At 43.5% G+C, this 16,340-nt stretch overlaps 1 protein-coding gene across 1 annotated transcript in view; it reads right to left on the bottom strand.

The window, feature by feature from the left end:
- Positions 1-15,856, bottom strand: part of CARMIL3 (capping protein regulator and myosin 1 linker 3) — a gene marked incomplete at its 5' end in the record, with an annotated part of 97,482 nt that extends 81,626 nt beyond the window's left edge. Inside the window, one exon of the mRNA XM_070728722.1 lies at positions 15,733-15,856. Within this exon, the coding sequence (XP_070584823.1) occupies positions 15,733-15,856 (124 nt within the window). The remainder of the gene's footprint in view (positions 1-15,732) is intronic.
- Between the last annotated feature and the right edge of the window lie 484 nt (positions 15,857-16,340).

Below are 16,340 nucleotides of genomic sequence, written 5' to 3'. Positions count from 1 at the left end.
TTTAAACCTAGTTTTCTCTGCTCTATTTCTCTGTAGAGAGAAAGGGACGCAAAAGGAATTAAATGCAATATGGCAGCATTTTGTGATGGGACAGAAAAAAGATAAAAAATTGAGGTTTGGGGGTGGTGGGTGGAAATCTGAGTCACCTCGAGAAGGACGGCATAGAAATCAAATGAATGAATGAATGAATGACTAAATAAATAAACCATGGAATGCAGAAGAGAAAAGGCATTTGACTGGATTGAAAGGGTTGCTGCACAGGTAATGTTCATCTCACGCCTACAATTGAGCACCAAATTTATGCTGTTCAGTGAAACATTTGTTGAGTGAGTTTTGGCTCCATTTTACACAGCCTTCCTTGGCATAGTTGCGAAATGAATCACTTCAAATATTAAATTAGTAACCTGGCTTCCCCCGTAGACTTTGCTTGTAAAAAGTCGCTCCAGAGTGTCTGTGACCGTCATAAATAGGAGTGAGTTGCCAGGCACCCAAATTTTGTTCCTATTCCATTCCATATTTTCTATTCTATCCTATTCTATCCTATTCTATTTTACCCTACTCTATTCTATTTTCTATTCCACTCCCTTATATTATGTTATGCTACCCTACTCCTCTCTACTCCACTCCATTCCATTCCATTCCATTCCATTCCACTCCTCTATTCTATTCTATTCTATTCTATTCCATCCCATTCTATTCCACCCCTCTATTCATCTACTACATTACATTATTCTACTCTACTCTACTCTACTCCTCTATTCTATTCTATTCTATTCTACTCTATTCTACTCTACTGCTTTACATTATTCTACTCCACTCCATCCTCCCCTCTATTCTATTCTTCTATTCTATTCTATTACTTTCTATTCTATTCTATTCTATTCTACTCTACTGTGTTACATTATTCTACTCCACTCCACTCCTCTTTTCTATTCCATTCCATTCCATTCCATTCCACTTCTCTATTCTATTCTATTCTATTCTACTCTACTCTACTCTACTGTGTTACATTATTCTACTCCACTCCACTACTCCACTACATCCCACTTCTCTATTGTATTCTTTTCTACTCTACTCTACTCTATTCTATTTTACTACCTTACATTATTCTACTGTACTCCACTCCTCTATTCTATTCTACTCTATTCTACTCTACTCTACTCTACTCCTCTATTCTATTCTACTCTACTCTACTCTATTCCACTCTACTCCATTCCACTTCACTCTATTATTCTACTCTATTCTACTATACTTCACATTTCTGGTTATTGTGGGGGTGGAGAAGGACTTCTGGTTGGCTCCAGAATTGAACAGGGGGCTTCCGGTTAGGACCTTTGTGTGTCTCTGAGTGTTTAAGGTTGCCAACTCCTGGTACATGTAGTATACCAAGTTTAAAGAAACCGGGGCTCGTTGGGACAGATAAGATCTGCCCCACTGAACCCTAATTTCTTTAACCCTGGCTTACTGCTTAAACCACCAATTCCAAAGTTGGCAACCTCTCTGCTCCTTCCTCCTTTTTTTCAGCGTGTGTGTGTGTCACTGCACACTGCCAAAGAGTAGAAAACAGACAGAGGCAAACTTCCCTCCAGACAAATTCGGTGCCCACTGACCATTAACCCATGTGTGTAATTTTCTTGGCAACAATAGAAAAATGATTTAGCTATGGTCAGAGAGCAGCTAATGGCAGCCAGTCCTGTGGAACAAGGAAAATAACCAAGATTTTTTTTTTTAATGCTATTTTATAATTTTTCCATGACAAATACCTGGGGATTTGGGTCCTCCACTAAGAGATTCAAATCCATCTTGTTGTTCTAATAATTTAACATACTTAGTTTGGGACACTCAATTGTTTTTTTTAACCATTTTAACTGTACCATGACAGCAATTCTGCTTACTGATATTATTTAGAAAACAGAATAATAAAACAGAGTCACGGAATCATAGAGTTAGAAACAACCTTGGAAGTCTTCTAAGTCAATGAAATTCAACGTAGAGAAAAGTCAATTCTTGCATTTAGGTGAGAAAAACCAAAAAATACACATACAGACTGGGTGAAACCAGGCTTATATAGAACGCTGGTGAGACCCCATTTGGAATACTGTGTTCAGTTCTGGAGACCTCACCTACAAAAAGATATTGACAAAATTGAACGGGTCCAAAGACGGGCTACAAGGATGGTGGAAGGTCTTAAGCATAAAACGTATCAGGAAAGACTTCATGAACTCAATCTGTATAGTCTGGAGGACAGAAGGAAAAGGGGGGACATGATCGAAACATTTAAATATGTTCAAGGGTTAAGTAAGGTCCAGGAGGGAAGTGTTTTTAATAGGAAAGTGAACACAAGAACAAGGGGACACAATCTGAAGTTAGTTGGGGGAAAGATCAAAAGCAACGTGAGAAAATATTATTTCACTGAAAGAGTAGTAGATCCTTGGAACAAACTTCCAGCAGACGTGGTTGGTAAATCCACAGTAACTGAATTTAAACATGCCTGGGATAAACATATATCCATTGTAAGATAAAATACAGGAAATAGTATAAGGGCAGACTAGATGGACCATGAGGTCTTTTTCTGCCGTCAGTCTTCTATGTTTCTATGTTAATAGTGGTCACTGTGAGAGGGATCTTGGACCAACCAGCTAAATATGAGCCAGCCATTGTACGGCGGCAGCCAAAAGAAGCCAATGTAATCCTCAATTGCATTAAGAGGGATTCAAATCAAGATCAAGAGAGGTATAACATCACTCTATAAAGCACTATAAAGACCACACCTGGAGTATATCATCCAGTTTTGATCACTAGAAAAACAGATTTTGAGACTATAGAAAAAGTGCAGAGAAGAGCAACCGTAGATGATGGTTAGCAGCTTGGAGGCTAAAACAGACTATGAGCTGTTGCAGGAACGGGGCACGGCTAGACTAGGGAAGAGAAAGACAGGGGAGACAGGATATCAGTCTTCCAACATTTGAGGGGCTGTCACAGAGTGGAAGAAGTCAAGCCATTTTCCAAAACACTGGAAGGCCAGAATAATAATGGATGGAAACTGACCAAGGAGAGATTCAACCTGGAAATAAGGATAGATTTCCGGACCGTGAGAGCAATCCACCCATGGGACGGAAGTTGGCTTTGGAAGTTGTGGGAGCTTCATCTCTGGAGACTTTCAAGAAGATATTGGACTGCCATATGTCAGAAATGCTTGGGGAGGGGGTTGGAGGGGGCTGGAATAGATGACCTACAAGGTCCCTTCCAACTATTGTTATTCTTTTCAGAACCAAACACAGTCTTCCTCATTGGCGGGATATATCCTGTGGACGAAACATGGGAGGGGAAAATCATGGCCCGAGTCTTCGGAGAGGGGCGGCATACAAATCTAATATATTATTATTATTATTATTATTATTATTATTATTATTATTATTATTATTATTATGCATGGGATAGAAAAGGTGGATAGAGAAAAAAAAATTCTGTATCATACAATACTAGGACAAGGAGGCCCTCCCTAAAGCTCATAGGTAAGAGAGGACAAATCAAGGGAAATATTTCTTCACCCAGAGGGTCCTTGATTGATGGAATTCCCTTCCAGAAGAGGTCGTGACAGCTGTCAGTCTGGATAGCTTCAAGGCAGGATTAGACAGATTCATGGATGCCAAGTGTATCATAGGTGGTTATTGAAACGGATGTCCAAGTGCTGCCTCTATGTTGGTTGAGGCAGGCAGGGTTCCCTTGGGTCCCATTTGTTGGGGGTCAGGGGAAAGGGAGGGTTTTGCCTTCTCTTTCTGCTCAAGATCCCCATGGACAATTGGGGGGCCACTGTGTGACACAGAATGCTGGACTCCATGGGCTTTGGCCTGATTCAGCAGGGCTCTTCTTAGGTTCTTATGTTCTCTCTCTCTTCCTCCCTCCCTCCTCTCTTTCTCTCTCTCTCTCTCTATCCCTCCTTTCCTTAGAAAACCCAAGAGCCTGCATGGCTGCATTTAAAGAACATTCAAGACGACGGAAGCAAAATCTTGTTTGCACAATGCATAATTTATGGCTTCTGGCCACCAGCTAGAGAGATCAATTGCAGTCTTAAATGGCTTGAAAAAGTAATGAAACAGAAGGGAGGGGGGAAAGAAATGGGGGAGGGAAAACCAAAGGCAGGGATTCAGAAGCATCAGGTAGAAGACGTTTAAAAGCTCCAACGCAGAGCCCCTTAAATCCAATTGTTCAAAATTAACCCATTCTCCCAGGCTTTTTTTAAAGCTATCTCAGTTAGGACCCACCTCCCTAAGTCAGCCCGTTGTTCAGTGAATTTTCCCTCATTTAGATATAGATGAACAGTCGGAAGGCACTTGGGAGGTCATCTAGATCAACCCACCTTCACTTAGACCAGCCATGCCCAGTTCCTGCAACGTTTCTTTGTATGTTTGAGCCTCCAGTCTCCTAATCTTCCTGGTTGCTCTTCTCTGCACTCTTTCTAGAGTCTCAACATCTTTTTTTATCGTGTGGTGATCAAAACTAGGTGCGGTACTCTAGGCGTGGTCTTACTAAGGCTTTGTAGAGTGGTATTAGTACCTCCCTTGATCTTGGTGGTATCCTTCTGTTAATGCAACTTAAGGATGGTGATAGATTTTGTTGGCACAGTGCTGACTCATATTTAACTGGTTGTCCACTAAGATTCCAAGATCCCTCCCACAGTGACCGCTATTAGGCCAGGTTTCACCCTATCTATATGTGGGGGTTTTCTTGCCTAATTGTAGGACTTGACTTTTTCTCTACATTGAATTTCATCTTCTAAAATAAGGTCCAGGGTTCGAGTTTGGCAAGATCCATTTGGATCTTGAGCCTTATCCTCTAGGGCAGTGGTTAGCAACCCATGGCTCTGGAGCCACATGTGGCTTTTCCAGACCTCTGCTGTGGCTCTCTATAGCTGGTCGGCTCCACAATTGATAGGGTTTTCAGTTAGGTCTCAGGGGGAGGGAAAGTTGGCTCATCTATGACTTGTGGACTTCAACTTCCAGAATTCTAAGCTAATCTCTATCATCTGTCTGTCTGTCTATCTGTCTCTCTGTCTGTCTGTCTATCCATCTATCTATCTATCCGTCCATCCAGCTACATCCATCTATCCTCTATTTTTTATTTATTTTTATTTATTGATTTTGTCCAATACACAATGAGGGTTTTAGTGGGTATACACATAGTAAAATACATGATGAAGGTTATAAAGGATGCACTCATAGTAAAATATATCTAAGAAAGAATAGAAGTTATAGGAATAGAACATATCAATGAAAGAATAGAAGAAGAGATATAGGAATAGAAGAAAGGTATAGGAGATATAGGAGAGCAATAGGACAGGGGACGGAAGGCACTCTAGTGCACTTGTACTCGCCCCTTACTGACCTCTTAGGAATCTGGATAGGTCAACCGTAGATAGTCTAAGGGTAAAGTGTTGGGGGTTTGGGGATGACACTATGGAGTTCGGTAATGAGTTCCACGCTTCAACAACTCGGTTACTAAAGTCATATTTTTTACAGTCAAGTTTGGAGCGGTTAATATTAAGTTTAAATCTGTTGTGTGTGCTCTTGTGTTGTTGTGGTTGAAACTGAAGTAGTCGCCGACAGGCAGGACATTGCAGCATATGATCTTGTGGGCAATGCTTAGATCTTGTTTAAGGCGTCTTAGTTCTAGGCTTTCTAGGCCCAGGATTGAAAGTCTAGTCTCATAGGATATTCTGTTTCGAGTGGAGGAGTGAAGGGCTCTTCTGGTGAAGTATCTTTGGACATTTTCAAGGGTATTGATGTCTGAGATGCGATATGGGTTCCAAACAGATGAGCTGTCTGGCAAATGGGTCTGGCAAATGTTTTGTAAGCTCTGGTAAGTGGTGTGAGGTTGCCAGAGCAGAAGCTACGTAGGATTAGGTTTACAACTCTTGAAGCCTTCTTGGCTATGTTGTTGCAGTGGGCTTTGGCACTTAAATCTTTTGTTATTAGTATACCGAGGTCTTTGTCTGTCGGTCGGTCTGTCTACATCTCCATCATGTACCTATCACCTATCTATCTATCTATCTATCTATCTATCTATCTATCTATCTATCTATCTATCTATCTATCTACCTATGTGAGATCATCTGATGGCACGGAGTGAGATATCATAAATATGCTGATGATACTCTGATATACATCTCCATCCCATGTCAATTCAGTGAAGTGGTGGAGCTTCGACTGCATCATCACCATCGTCCTTTTGACTTTTTTGACCACATCCTTCAGACACCTCTTCTTCCAAGACCCTCAAACCCTGTTCCCTGCTCGCATGTTCCACCAAGCCACTCTTTAACCACCATTAGAAGCCCCTCCTGGCTGGTTTTGCCCAACCCACAAGGCTACGACAGCGCGACGGCTGGGTCGGCACCCCCTTAAGCAAGAAGCAAGGATGTACATGGCAGCTTAGCACAAAGGTAGGCAAAGTTGCCTCTTCTATGACTTGTGGACTTCAACTCCCAGAATTCCTGAGCCAGACACGCTAGCTCAGGAATTCTGGGAGTTGAGGTCCACATGTACATAGAAGAGCCAACTTTGCCTATCCCTGGGTTAGGACAATTAGAGGAAAAAAAGGATGCTATGCTAGGAGGAGACTCAATGGTGGGGGAACTGGACTTCCGGTCAACTCCAGAATGGAATGGAGGGCTTCTGGTTCAGATCTTTGTGGCTCTTTCAGTGTTGATTGATTGATTGATTGATTGATTGATTGATTGATTGATTGATTCATTGATTCATTCATTCATTCAATTTTTTATGTCGCCCTTCCCCTTAGACTCAGGGCGGCTTACAACATGTTAGCAATAGCACTTTTTTTAAACAGAGCTAGGCTATTGCCCCCACAATCCGGGTCCTCATTTTACCCACCTTGGAAGGATGGAAGGCTGAGTCAACCTTGAGCCGGTGATGAGATTTGAACCGATGACCTACAGATCTAGAGTCAGCTTCAGTGGCCTGCAGTACAGCACTCTACCCACTGCACCACCTCGGCTCATTTTTAAGGTTTATTATTATTATTTATTAGATTTGTATGCCGCCCCTCTCCGAAGACTCGGTTTAAGGTTGCTGACCTCTGATCTAGGGTCTATATATGCTATTCCTGCCAGCTTAGTATCGTCCACAAATTTTCCCTTGCCAGGTTATACAGGGTGAGCCTCGACATATGACCCCAACATTTCTGTGGCTAAGTCAGACGTTTGCGAAGTGAGCTCAGCTCCATTTCACAACTTCCCCTGGCTGCGTTTGTTAAGTGTGTTAATTTGTTAAGAAGATTTTTTTTTAAAAAAAGAAGAAATACACAAGGGGTGAGAACCTATTAAACAGGTTTGCCAGTTTGGAGAAAGAGGAGGATAAAGTTTGAACCGGCATGAATTTTGGGGGAGTTTTATGCGAGAATAAAGTTAGACTGGACACATGGGGGGGGGGAGGAGGAGGAGATAGAGAGTGAAAACAGAAAGTGTCTAATTTTCTCTACCTCGAAGGAAGTTTTTAATGAAAGACAGGGAAAAGCCTGGGAAAAATGTGAAGTATAGGAAGATCTGACCATAAGAAGGGAACAGCCATTGGCCTATTGTGAAAAAGGAACATCTAGGAAAGTTTTTTTTAGTCAGGCACGAAAGAAGGAAAGCAAAATAATATGGAACACAAGAAGAGAATTAGGCTAGTTGGATGCATACTTTGTAAAGCCCCTCTCCAAAAGCAGATTAAAACAAAGGCATGGTCAGTCAGAGAGAAAGAATTGAGGACTGAATGGCAGAGGGAGAAGGAAGAAAAGAAGGAAGGAAGGAAGGAAGGAAGGAGAGAGGAAAGGAGGGAAGGGGGAGAGAGGAGGGGGAAGGGAGAGGAAAGAAAGGAATGGAGGAGGGAAGGGAGGAAAAGAGAGAGAAGAAATAATGAAATGGAAGAAAGGAGGGAAAGAGGGAGGGAGGAGAAAGAAAGGGGAGGAGAAAAGAAAGGAGGGAAGGAAGGAGAAAGAGGCAGTAGAAAGAGTGGAAGAAGGGAAGGGAGGGAGGGAGGGAAAAATGGAATGGGAGAAAGAAGGAAAGGAGGGAGAGAGGGAATGGAATGAAGGAAAGTGGGAGGGAGGGAAGGAGAAAGGAGATGGGAAGGGGAAGGAAGGAGGGAAAGAAGGGAGGAAGGGAAGGAGGGAGGGAGGAAGTGAGAAAGTGAGGGAAGGAGAGAAGAAAGGAGGGAAGGAAGGAGAGAGTCGAGGGAGGAAAGGAAGGAAGAAGGGAAGGAAAAATGGAATGGAAGGAAGGAGGGAGGGAAGTAAGAAAGAAAGGAGAGAGAGAGGGAAGGAAGGAAGGCAAAGGAAGAATGGATAGAAGGAGGTAGAGAACGAGAGGAAGATTTCATCTCAATAGTGCTTGTAAGTCAAGGAAGATGGTGAGGCTGTAGGTAGGTGGGATCATGGCAGCTACCCCTTTACCGGCTTTGACTTTGCAATTTCCTTTCTGCCCTGCCCATCGCACGTTGCAGAATGGGGCAAGCAAGGGTGGCTACACCACTTCCTCTCCTCCGCTGACAGACACCCCTAATGGCCTCGCCAGCCCCACCCTTCCTTCGCACGCTTGCCTGGGTGCCTGCATTTTGTACTGGTAGCAGAAAAACAAGGAACAGAGAATAAAACAGATTAACAAGAGTCGGAGGGGACCTTGGAGGTCCTCTAGTCCCACCCCTTACTCAAGCAGGAGACCCAACACCCATTTCAGACATGTGGGTTGTCCAATCTCCTTATTAAAAAACTTCCAGTGACGAAGCACCCACAACTTCCAGTGGCAACATGGGAGGTAGCAACTTCAGCCACTTGAGATGGTGGACTTCAACTTCCAGAATTCTCCCGCCAACATGGGAGGTAGCAACCTCAGTAACTTATGATGGGTGGACTTCAACTCCCAGAATTCCACAGCCAACATGGGAGATAGCAACTTCAGCCACTTGAGATGGTGTACTTCAACTCCCAGAATTCCACAGTCAACAGGGAACCTCAGCCACTTATGATGGGTGGACTTCAACTCCCAGAATTCCTGTTCCACTGACAAATTGTTAAGAAATTTCTCCTTAATTCCAAGTTGCTTCTATTCTAAATGAGTTTTCAACTGTTGCTCCTTCTGCTGTCCTCAGGTGCTTTGGAAAAATAGGTGGACAGCTGCCCTGTTGCTGGTCCCCTAAGTCCTTCTATTTCTTAAACTAGAGATAGTGAATTCCAGAAATGGTTCTTATTTATTTATTTGTTTTGTCAAGTACCTATTGGTGGTATACAAAGATATAATAATATTTATATATATGATACTAGTAAAAGAGAAACATTAGGACAGGGGACGGAAGGCACTCTGGTGCACTTATGCACGCCCCTTACTGACCTCTTCGGAATTGGGAGAGATCAACAGTGGACAGTCTAAGGATAAGTTTTTGTGGTTAGGTGATGATACTACAGAGTCTGGTAGTGAGTTCCATGCATCAACCTCTCAGTTACTAAAGTCGTATTTCCTGCAGTCAAATTTAGAGCGGTTTACTTTAGGTTTGTATCTGTTGTGTGCTTCTGTGTTGTTGTGGTTGAAGCTGAAGTAGTCGCTGGCAGGAAGGACGTTGTAGCAGATGATTTTATAGGCGATGCTTAGGTCGTGTTTAAGGCGATGTAGTTCTAAGCTTTCTAAACCTAGGATTGTAAGTCTAGTTGCGTAGGGTATTCTGTTGCAAGTAGAGGAGTGGAGGGCTCTTCTAGTTTATGTCCGAAATACGGTGTGGGTTCCAGATAGATGAGCTGTATTCAAGGATGGGTCTGGCAAAAGTTTTGTATGCTCTAGTTAGTAGTGTGAAATTACTGGAGCAGAAGCTACATAGGGTTAAGTTAACAATTCTTGAAGCCTTTTTGGCGATGTTGTTGCAGTGATCTCTGGCACTTAGGTCATTTGATATGAGTATTCCAAGTTCCTTTATGGAGTGAGGGTTGTTTGTAAGTTCTTGTTTATTCAGCTTGTATTTAGTGTTCAGATTCGTTTTGCCAATGTGTAGGACAGAGCATTTTCTGGTTGAGATTTGGAGTTGCCAGATGTTAGACCATTCAGACACAAAGTCAAGGTCTTTTCGGAGAGTAGCTGTTATTGGTGGTGTTGAAAATTTTGACATCATCAGCGAAGAGAACACAGTTGCTTGTAATTTGTTTATTTGTTTATTGTTAGAGTTGAAAGGGACCATGCAGGTCATCAAGTCCAACCCCCTGCCTGAGCAGGAATCCTAAAGTACCCCAGCCAAGTGGCAGTCCAATCTCCTCTTGAAAGTGTCCAGAGTAGGGGAGTTCACAACCTCCCCAGGCAGGTTGTTCCAATGGTTGATTGCTCTGACCGTCAGGAAGTTCTTCCTTACTTCTAGGTTGAATCTCTCCTTGGTCAGCTTCCAGCCATTGTTCCTCGTTCGGCCCTCTGGTGCTCTGGAGAATAGAGTGCCCCCCTCCTCTCTGTGGCAACCCCTCACATACCTATATACAGCTATGATGTCCACTCTGGCCCTCCTTTTCTCAAGGCTATCCATGCCCAGTTCCCGCAATCTCTCCTCGTAAGTCTTGGTTTCAAGTCCCCTAATCATTTTGGTTGCTCTTTTCTGCACCTTTGATTGCAAAGTCATTTATATAGAGTATGAAGAGTGTTGGTCCAAGTGCGCTGCCTTGGGGTATGCCGCTCCGAACTGGAACAGGATTAGATATGGCGCTCCCTATTTTGACAACTTACTGTTTGATAGGAACACAGTTATCCAAACATGGAGGGATCCTAAGATGCCTTTAGAGGTAGTTTGCCATGAACCACTGAGTCGAATGCTTTACAGAAGTCAATGCAAATTGCACCTATTCATTTGCCCTGATCCAGATGTGAAGTCCATATGTTTTTACAGTGAAGGAGTTGCAGGTTGCAAGATAATTTCCCCCCGAAACCAAATTGTTTGTTAGGGAATAGGTTGTTCGTTCCTAGGTGGGGGTAATTGATTGGCTTATGACTGATTCCACGACTTTGCATGTGACACAGCATAGTGAGATTTGTCTGTAATTTTCAGCTAGACTGGGATCTCCTTTTTTGAAGATGGGGATGACTGTTGCTTGCGACCATAGATTTGGTAATGAGCTGGTCCTGAATGATTTTTCGAAGATTATGCTAAGTGGTTCAGCTATGGAGGTGGAAATGTTTTAGCCTCCAATCACGTAACTCTGCCGCCAGGCATGGGGGAATTGAGATGCTCTTTCCCCCTGGGCCTTTACAATTTCATGTGTGGTATGTCTGTATGTATGTTTGGTTTTTTATATTAATGGGTTTTTTAATCATTTTTAGTATTTATTGGATTATTATTGTACATTGTTTTATTACTGTTGTTAGCCACCCTGAGTCTCCGGAGAGGGGCGGCATACAAATCCAATAACTAAATAAATAAAATAAATAAACTACTTTTGTTGCTCTTCTTCTGCGCTCTTTCTAAAATCTCAACATTTTATTTTTTTTAATATTATGCCAACCCAAACTGGATGCAATTTTCCAAGTGTGGCCTTATCAAGCACTATTAACACGACACAGCGACAGCACGCAAAGAAAATATGCACAAAATGTTTTACACGTGGCAGATGTCACTGGAAAGAATAGCTAAAATGTTTTAAAAGATAAATCTATGGAAATGTTGGACATGCCAACAAGTACCGGGTTAGAATAGAATAGGATAGGATAGGATAGGATAGGATAGAATTTTATTGGCCAAGTGTAATTTGTCTTGGTGCATGTGCTTTCAGTGTACATAAAAGAAAATATAAATTAATCAAGAATCATAAGGTACAACATTTAATGATAGTCCGGGTACATTTTTTTTCATATGTGGTGGACATTTGCTGAAGCCTAAGTGTATTGGAGTTCAATTCAAATATGGATAGAAAAAAATATTGAAGCCATGTATAGAGTTGAAACCAGAGATATTCCTGTTAGGTATTTTACCGGAGAACTTTAATTTTAAAAATGCATATTTAGCATTTAGCCTTATACACCGCTTCATAGTGCTTTTACAGCTCTCTTTACGCGGTTTACAGAATCAGCCTCTTGCCCCCAACAATCTGGGTTCTCATTTTCCCACCTTGGAAAGATGGAAGGCTGAGTCAACTTTGAGTCAGTGGTGAGATTTGAACTGCTGAACTACGAGTACTACTGTAAACTAGTATTGTACAACTACCAATTAGCTGAAGTAGCCTGCAGTGCTGCACTCTAACCACTGCGCCACCCCAGCTCTCATAGATGGATGGATGGATGGATGGATAGATAGATAGATAGATAGATAGATAGATAGATAGATAGAGATAGAGAGACAGACAGACAGACAGACAGACAGACAGACATAGATATATAGATATATAATCATTCATGATATATTTAATTATTCACATAATTACTGCAGCTAGAATTGCATCTGTGCAAAAATGGAAATCAACAAATGCCCCTACTGAAGGGGAGGTAATTAAAAAAAATTGGAAATGAATAGAGTGACAATAAAAATTAAAGACTGAGTATTATAAAGTATGGGGGAAATTTGATGATTGGATAGAGAATGAATTTTAAGGTATGATGATTTATCATGATTTAATTTATATTGAACATCAATTTATAACAATTTATATTTTGTATAGAAGATAAGCAACACTGATTAAGGAAAATAGAAAATTGAAGATGGTAGATCCAGGTGACAAAATTATGTAGTTGAGGAGGCAGTATTAAGATAGTAGTTTAATTTACCTAGGAAAACATAAGATATGTGCATAGATATGGATATGGGGAGGGGGATAAGTTTTTAAGAGATGCATTGTCAATTAAATGGATTTAGGGATATAAATTACCTGCCTGTTAACTCTAAGATGGAATATAATTAGACACATTCAGGGAAGGATTAAGAGGGGGGAAAGGAAGTAGAGAAGGAAGGAAAGAAGGGGAGAGGAAGGAAGTAGGAAAGTAGGAGAAAAGGAAAAAGAAGGTAGAGGGAAGAAAGGGAGGTAGAGGGACGGGAGTGATATAATATAATGGGTGAAATAAGACGGGTAATAACAGTATAAAAGGTGCAAATTAGGATACCGATTTAAGGTATACTGAATATCAATTTATAACAATTTATATTTTGTTATGAATTACGGATGTACATGTGGAGAAAAAAATAAAAAACGATCGTGTGTGTGTGTATATATATTTGTTTTCGTAGATTTTCACGGGTACAGGTATTCGAGTTTCTTCCCGTGTAGGATTTAGAAATTTCTGGCGACGTTTGGACGAGGTCCCACTCATCTTCGGGCTGGTGCTTCTGTCCTTGTTCTGTAGTGTGTTCGCCCTAGAACAAGGACAGAAGCACCAGCCTGAAGATGACGAGGGGGACCTCGTCGAAACGTCGCCAGAAATTTCTAAATCCTATATGGGAAGATCTACGAAAACACACACACACACACACATATATATATATGTTTTCGTAGATTTTCATGGGTACAGGTATATAGGTCTTGGCATATTCGGGTTTCGTCCCATGCTGGTTTCAGAGATTCCTGGCGACTTTTCAATGAGGAAAGCTGAAAAGATGAGATCCTGTGGCCTAGAAGTTAATTCTCCACCTTACAAGGAAGAGGCTGCAGGCTCAAATCACAGTGAGGGTATGGCTAGCTGATAAGGCCATAATAAGGCTGAAATAGATCTATACTAGTCTCCCTTCATTTTCAAATTCAGCAAAATATGTTACATACATACATACATACATACATACATACATACATACATAAAAGCAAAAAGTCCAGGTATCAATAAACGACTATAAAATTAGTGTAATCGAAGACATTAAAATAAGGATGTCACTTGATGATCGAGTTGCCGATCTTGAGTTTTGTGTGTGTGTGTGTTTGTTTGATTTTAACTTTCCTATTTTTTTCCCATGTGACTATCAAAAACAGCGTTTCTCAAGCTTATGGTCATTTAAAGAAGAGTGGACTTCAACTCCCAGAATTCCCCAGGCAGCCATGTGCCTGGGGGATTCTGGGAGTTGAAGTCCAGCCATCTTAAGTGGCTGAAGTTACTATCTCCCATGCTGCCTGGGGGGATTCTGGGAGTTGAAGTCCACCCACCCAAATTGTGGCAGACACCAATGAGCCAGCCCAGCCGGGAATTATGGATCCTGTTATTCAGGACCAAGATGGAGCACCATATCTCTTCCCTCTTCAATACCTGTGCAGTGTGTAGGCCAATATATTTTGCCATGGACATTTCTCCTTGCCAAAGGATATAATGAAACATACAAACCCCGAGAGACCCAACCTTAGACAGCTCCACCATCATCCACAGCCTAACCAGGAAGGAACAAACCTTCCATTTGAAAAAAACAACAACCAGGGACACCCTCCCTCCATTTCTTTAACCGCCAATGGAGCAACAGACCATCATTGAGGGTCTGAACTAGAAAAATCTGAGTTATTTCCACCACAGTTTAAAACCCTGAAGCTTCCAGGACTGAAACATGGTTTGGCCAAAGCCATGTCAGGTTAAGAATCACACCATATTGTGTGAATGCAATTCACCTCTGGATGCCCATGAAGAGAGGGAATAATTAAATACTCTGGAGGGGGGGGGATATAAATTGGGAATTGGGACTAAATTGGGAATTTATTCCTGGAGGAAAAAAGTGGGGATTTTTTTTTCTTTGGTGGGGTGGGAGAACAGTTTTTCAAGTAGGCAAGAAGAAGATTTGGGCATTCGTGTCCTTTTATTTATTGAAGTGATCTGCCATTCCTCAGGTAGCAACAGATTCTTTTGGGGATGATTTATCAGTGTGGGCCCCCCCTGACAGGAAAATCTGTGCCCATCCCATTGGAGCAGAGGGTCTCTTGCTTTTGGGGTGGGGGTGGGGGTGTATGTGGGGTTTTTTTTGCCCTTGCCCCTCCCCACCCGGATGGAAACATGACCCGGGCTGATTAAAGAGGGAGAGAGAGAGAAAGAGAAACAGAGAGAGTGAGAGAGCGAGAGAGATGAAATGTGGTTACTAGTCCTTATGATTTTCAGGAATTCGAGACTAGGGTTTCGGGACGGGGGGACGGACGGACGGCTAACATGTGGGATTGAGAGAGGGGGGTGGAAGGCACACGGAATCCATTCAAAATAGGGACCCCACTCAAAATAAGGGGAAGGGGACTTTGGGGTGGGTGGGCGTCGAGGAGGAAAGCCAGGCAGTGTGTGTGGGGGGGGAGGGGGGATGATAGGGGGGTGGGGGGGAAGAAGCGGGGGGGGGGGGTTGCTTTCCCGTGACAGATTCCGGCTGTAGAAGACGCTGCCCGGACGGGGGAAAAAAAATCAGACAGTCTATAGGGAGGAGAGGAGGGGGAGGGAACCAGAGACCCTTCCTCACCAGGAACGAAAGAAGGATGGAAAGAAAGAAGAAGGAAAGAAGGACCATTATCCCCCCACCCACACATACACACACCCTCATTCCCGCTGGTGGAAGGGGGGGGTCTCCTTGTAGGAGGGGAAGGGTCTTTGAGGTGGGTGAGTGCCGGGGGGGGTCTCCTCTGCCCAAGACCACCTTGCTTGGGGGTCGATGCGAACCAGCGGGGCAGGGATGATGCTGCGGGCGAGGGGATGCTCCCCTCCTCGCCCCTCCCTCCCTCCTCTCCCACCCACCCACCCACCACACCCTTGGAACGGGTGGGTGGGTGGGGGTCCCCTACCTTGCAGCTCGCGAGCAACCTCCCACCCGGCGCGGGCCCATCTCAGCTGCGGCAGGAGGCCGGCACATGCCTGGGCTGCCGGGGCGGCGGTGGGGAGCCACGGAGACTGCGCACTCGCCTCCTCTCTCTATTTCTCTCTCGCCCCCCCCCCCCCACCATCCCTCCCCTCCCTTGGGTGGGAGGCGAGCAGACGCCCCCCCTTCCTCTCACCCAGCCAGAATCCCCCCATCCCTCAATCTCTCCCCCCCCTCTCTTGAAACCCACCCCCAAATTAGGAGGGAAGCCCCCCTTTGAGGAAAGCCATGCCCCCCCTCTCAAGAGAAAGGGGCGCTCTGGGATCCCTCCCCACACCCGGCTGACACCACATCACACACCCCTCAGCTCTTCCATTGTGCCTTTAGGGGGGGGTGCCAGAGGGGTGTTGAATGGGGCAGAGATGGTTAAAAGGGTGGGTGGGTGTCGTTTTCTTCTCCCTGCCCCTCAAGAAATCCAGAATTAAGATTATTGGATTTGGGGTGTGGGTGTCCTCCTTTCTCCACCCCCCCACCGCGTGCGCGCACACAAACATACACACATACATGAGAGAGGTGCGTGCTCAGATTTGGGGG

The sequence above is a fragment of the Erythrolamprus reginae genome, chromosome Z (genome assembly GCF_031021105.1).
Source record: "Erythrolamprus reginae isolate rEryReg1 chromosome Z, rEryReg1.hap1, whole genome shotgun sequence".
Taxonomy (NCBI): domain Eukaryota; kingdom Metazoa; phylum Chordata; class Lepidosauria; order Squamata; family Dipsadidae; genus Erythrolamprus; species Erythrolamprus reginae.
The sequence above is the reverse complement of the archived record's forward strand: the minus strand, read 5'-3'. Positions and strand labels throughout refer to the sequence as shown.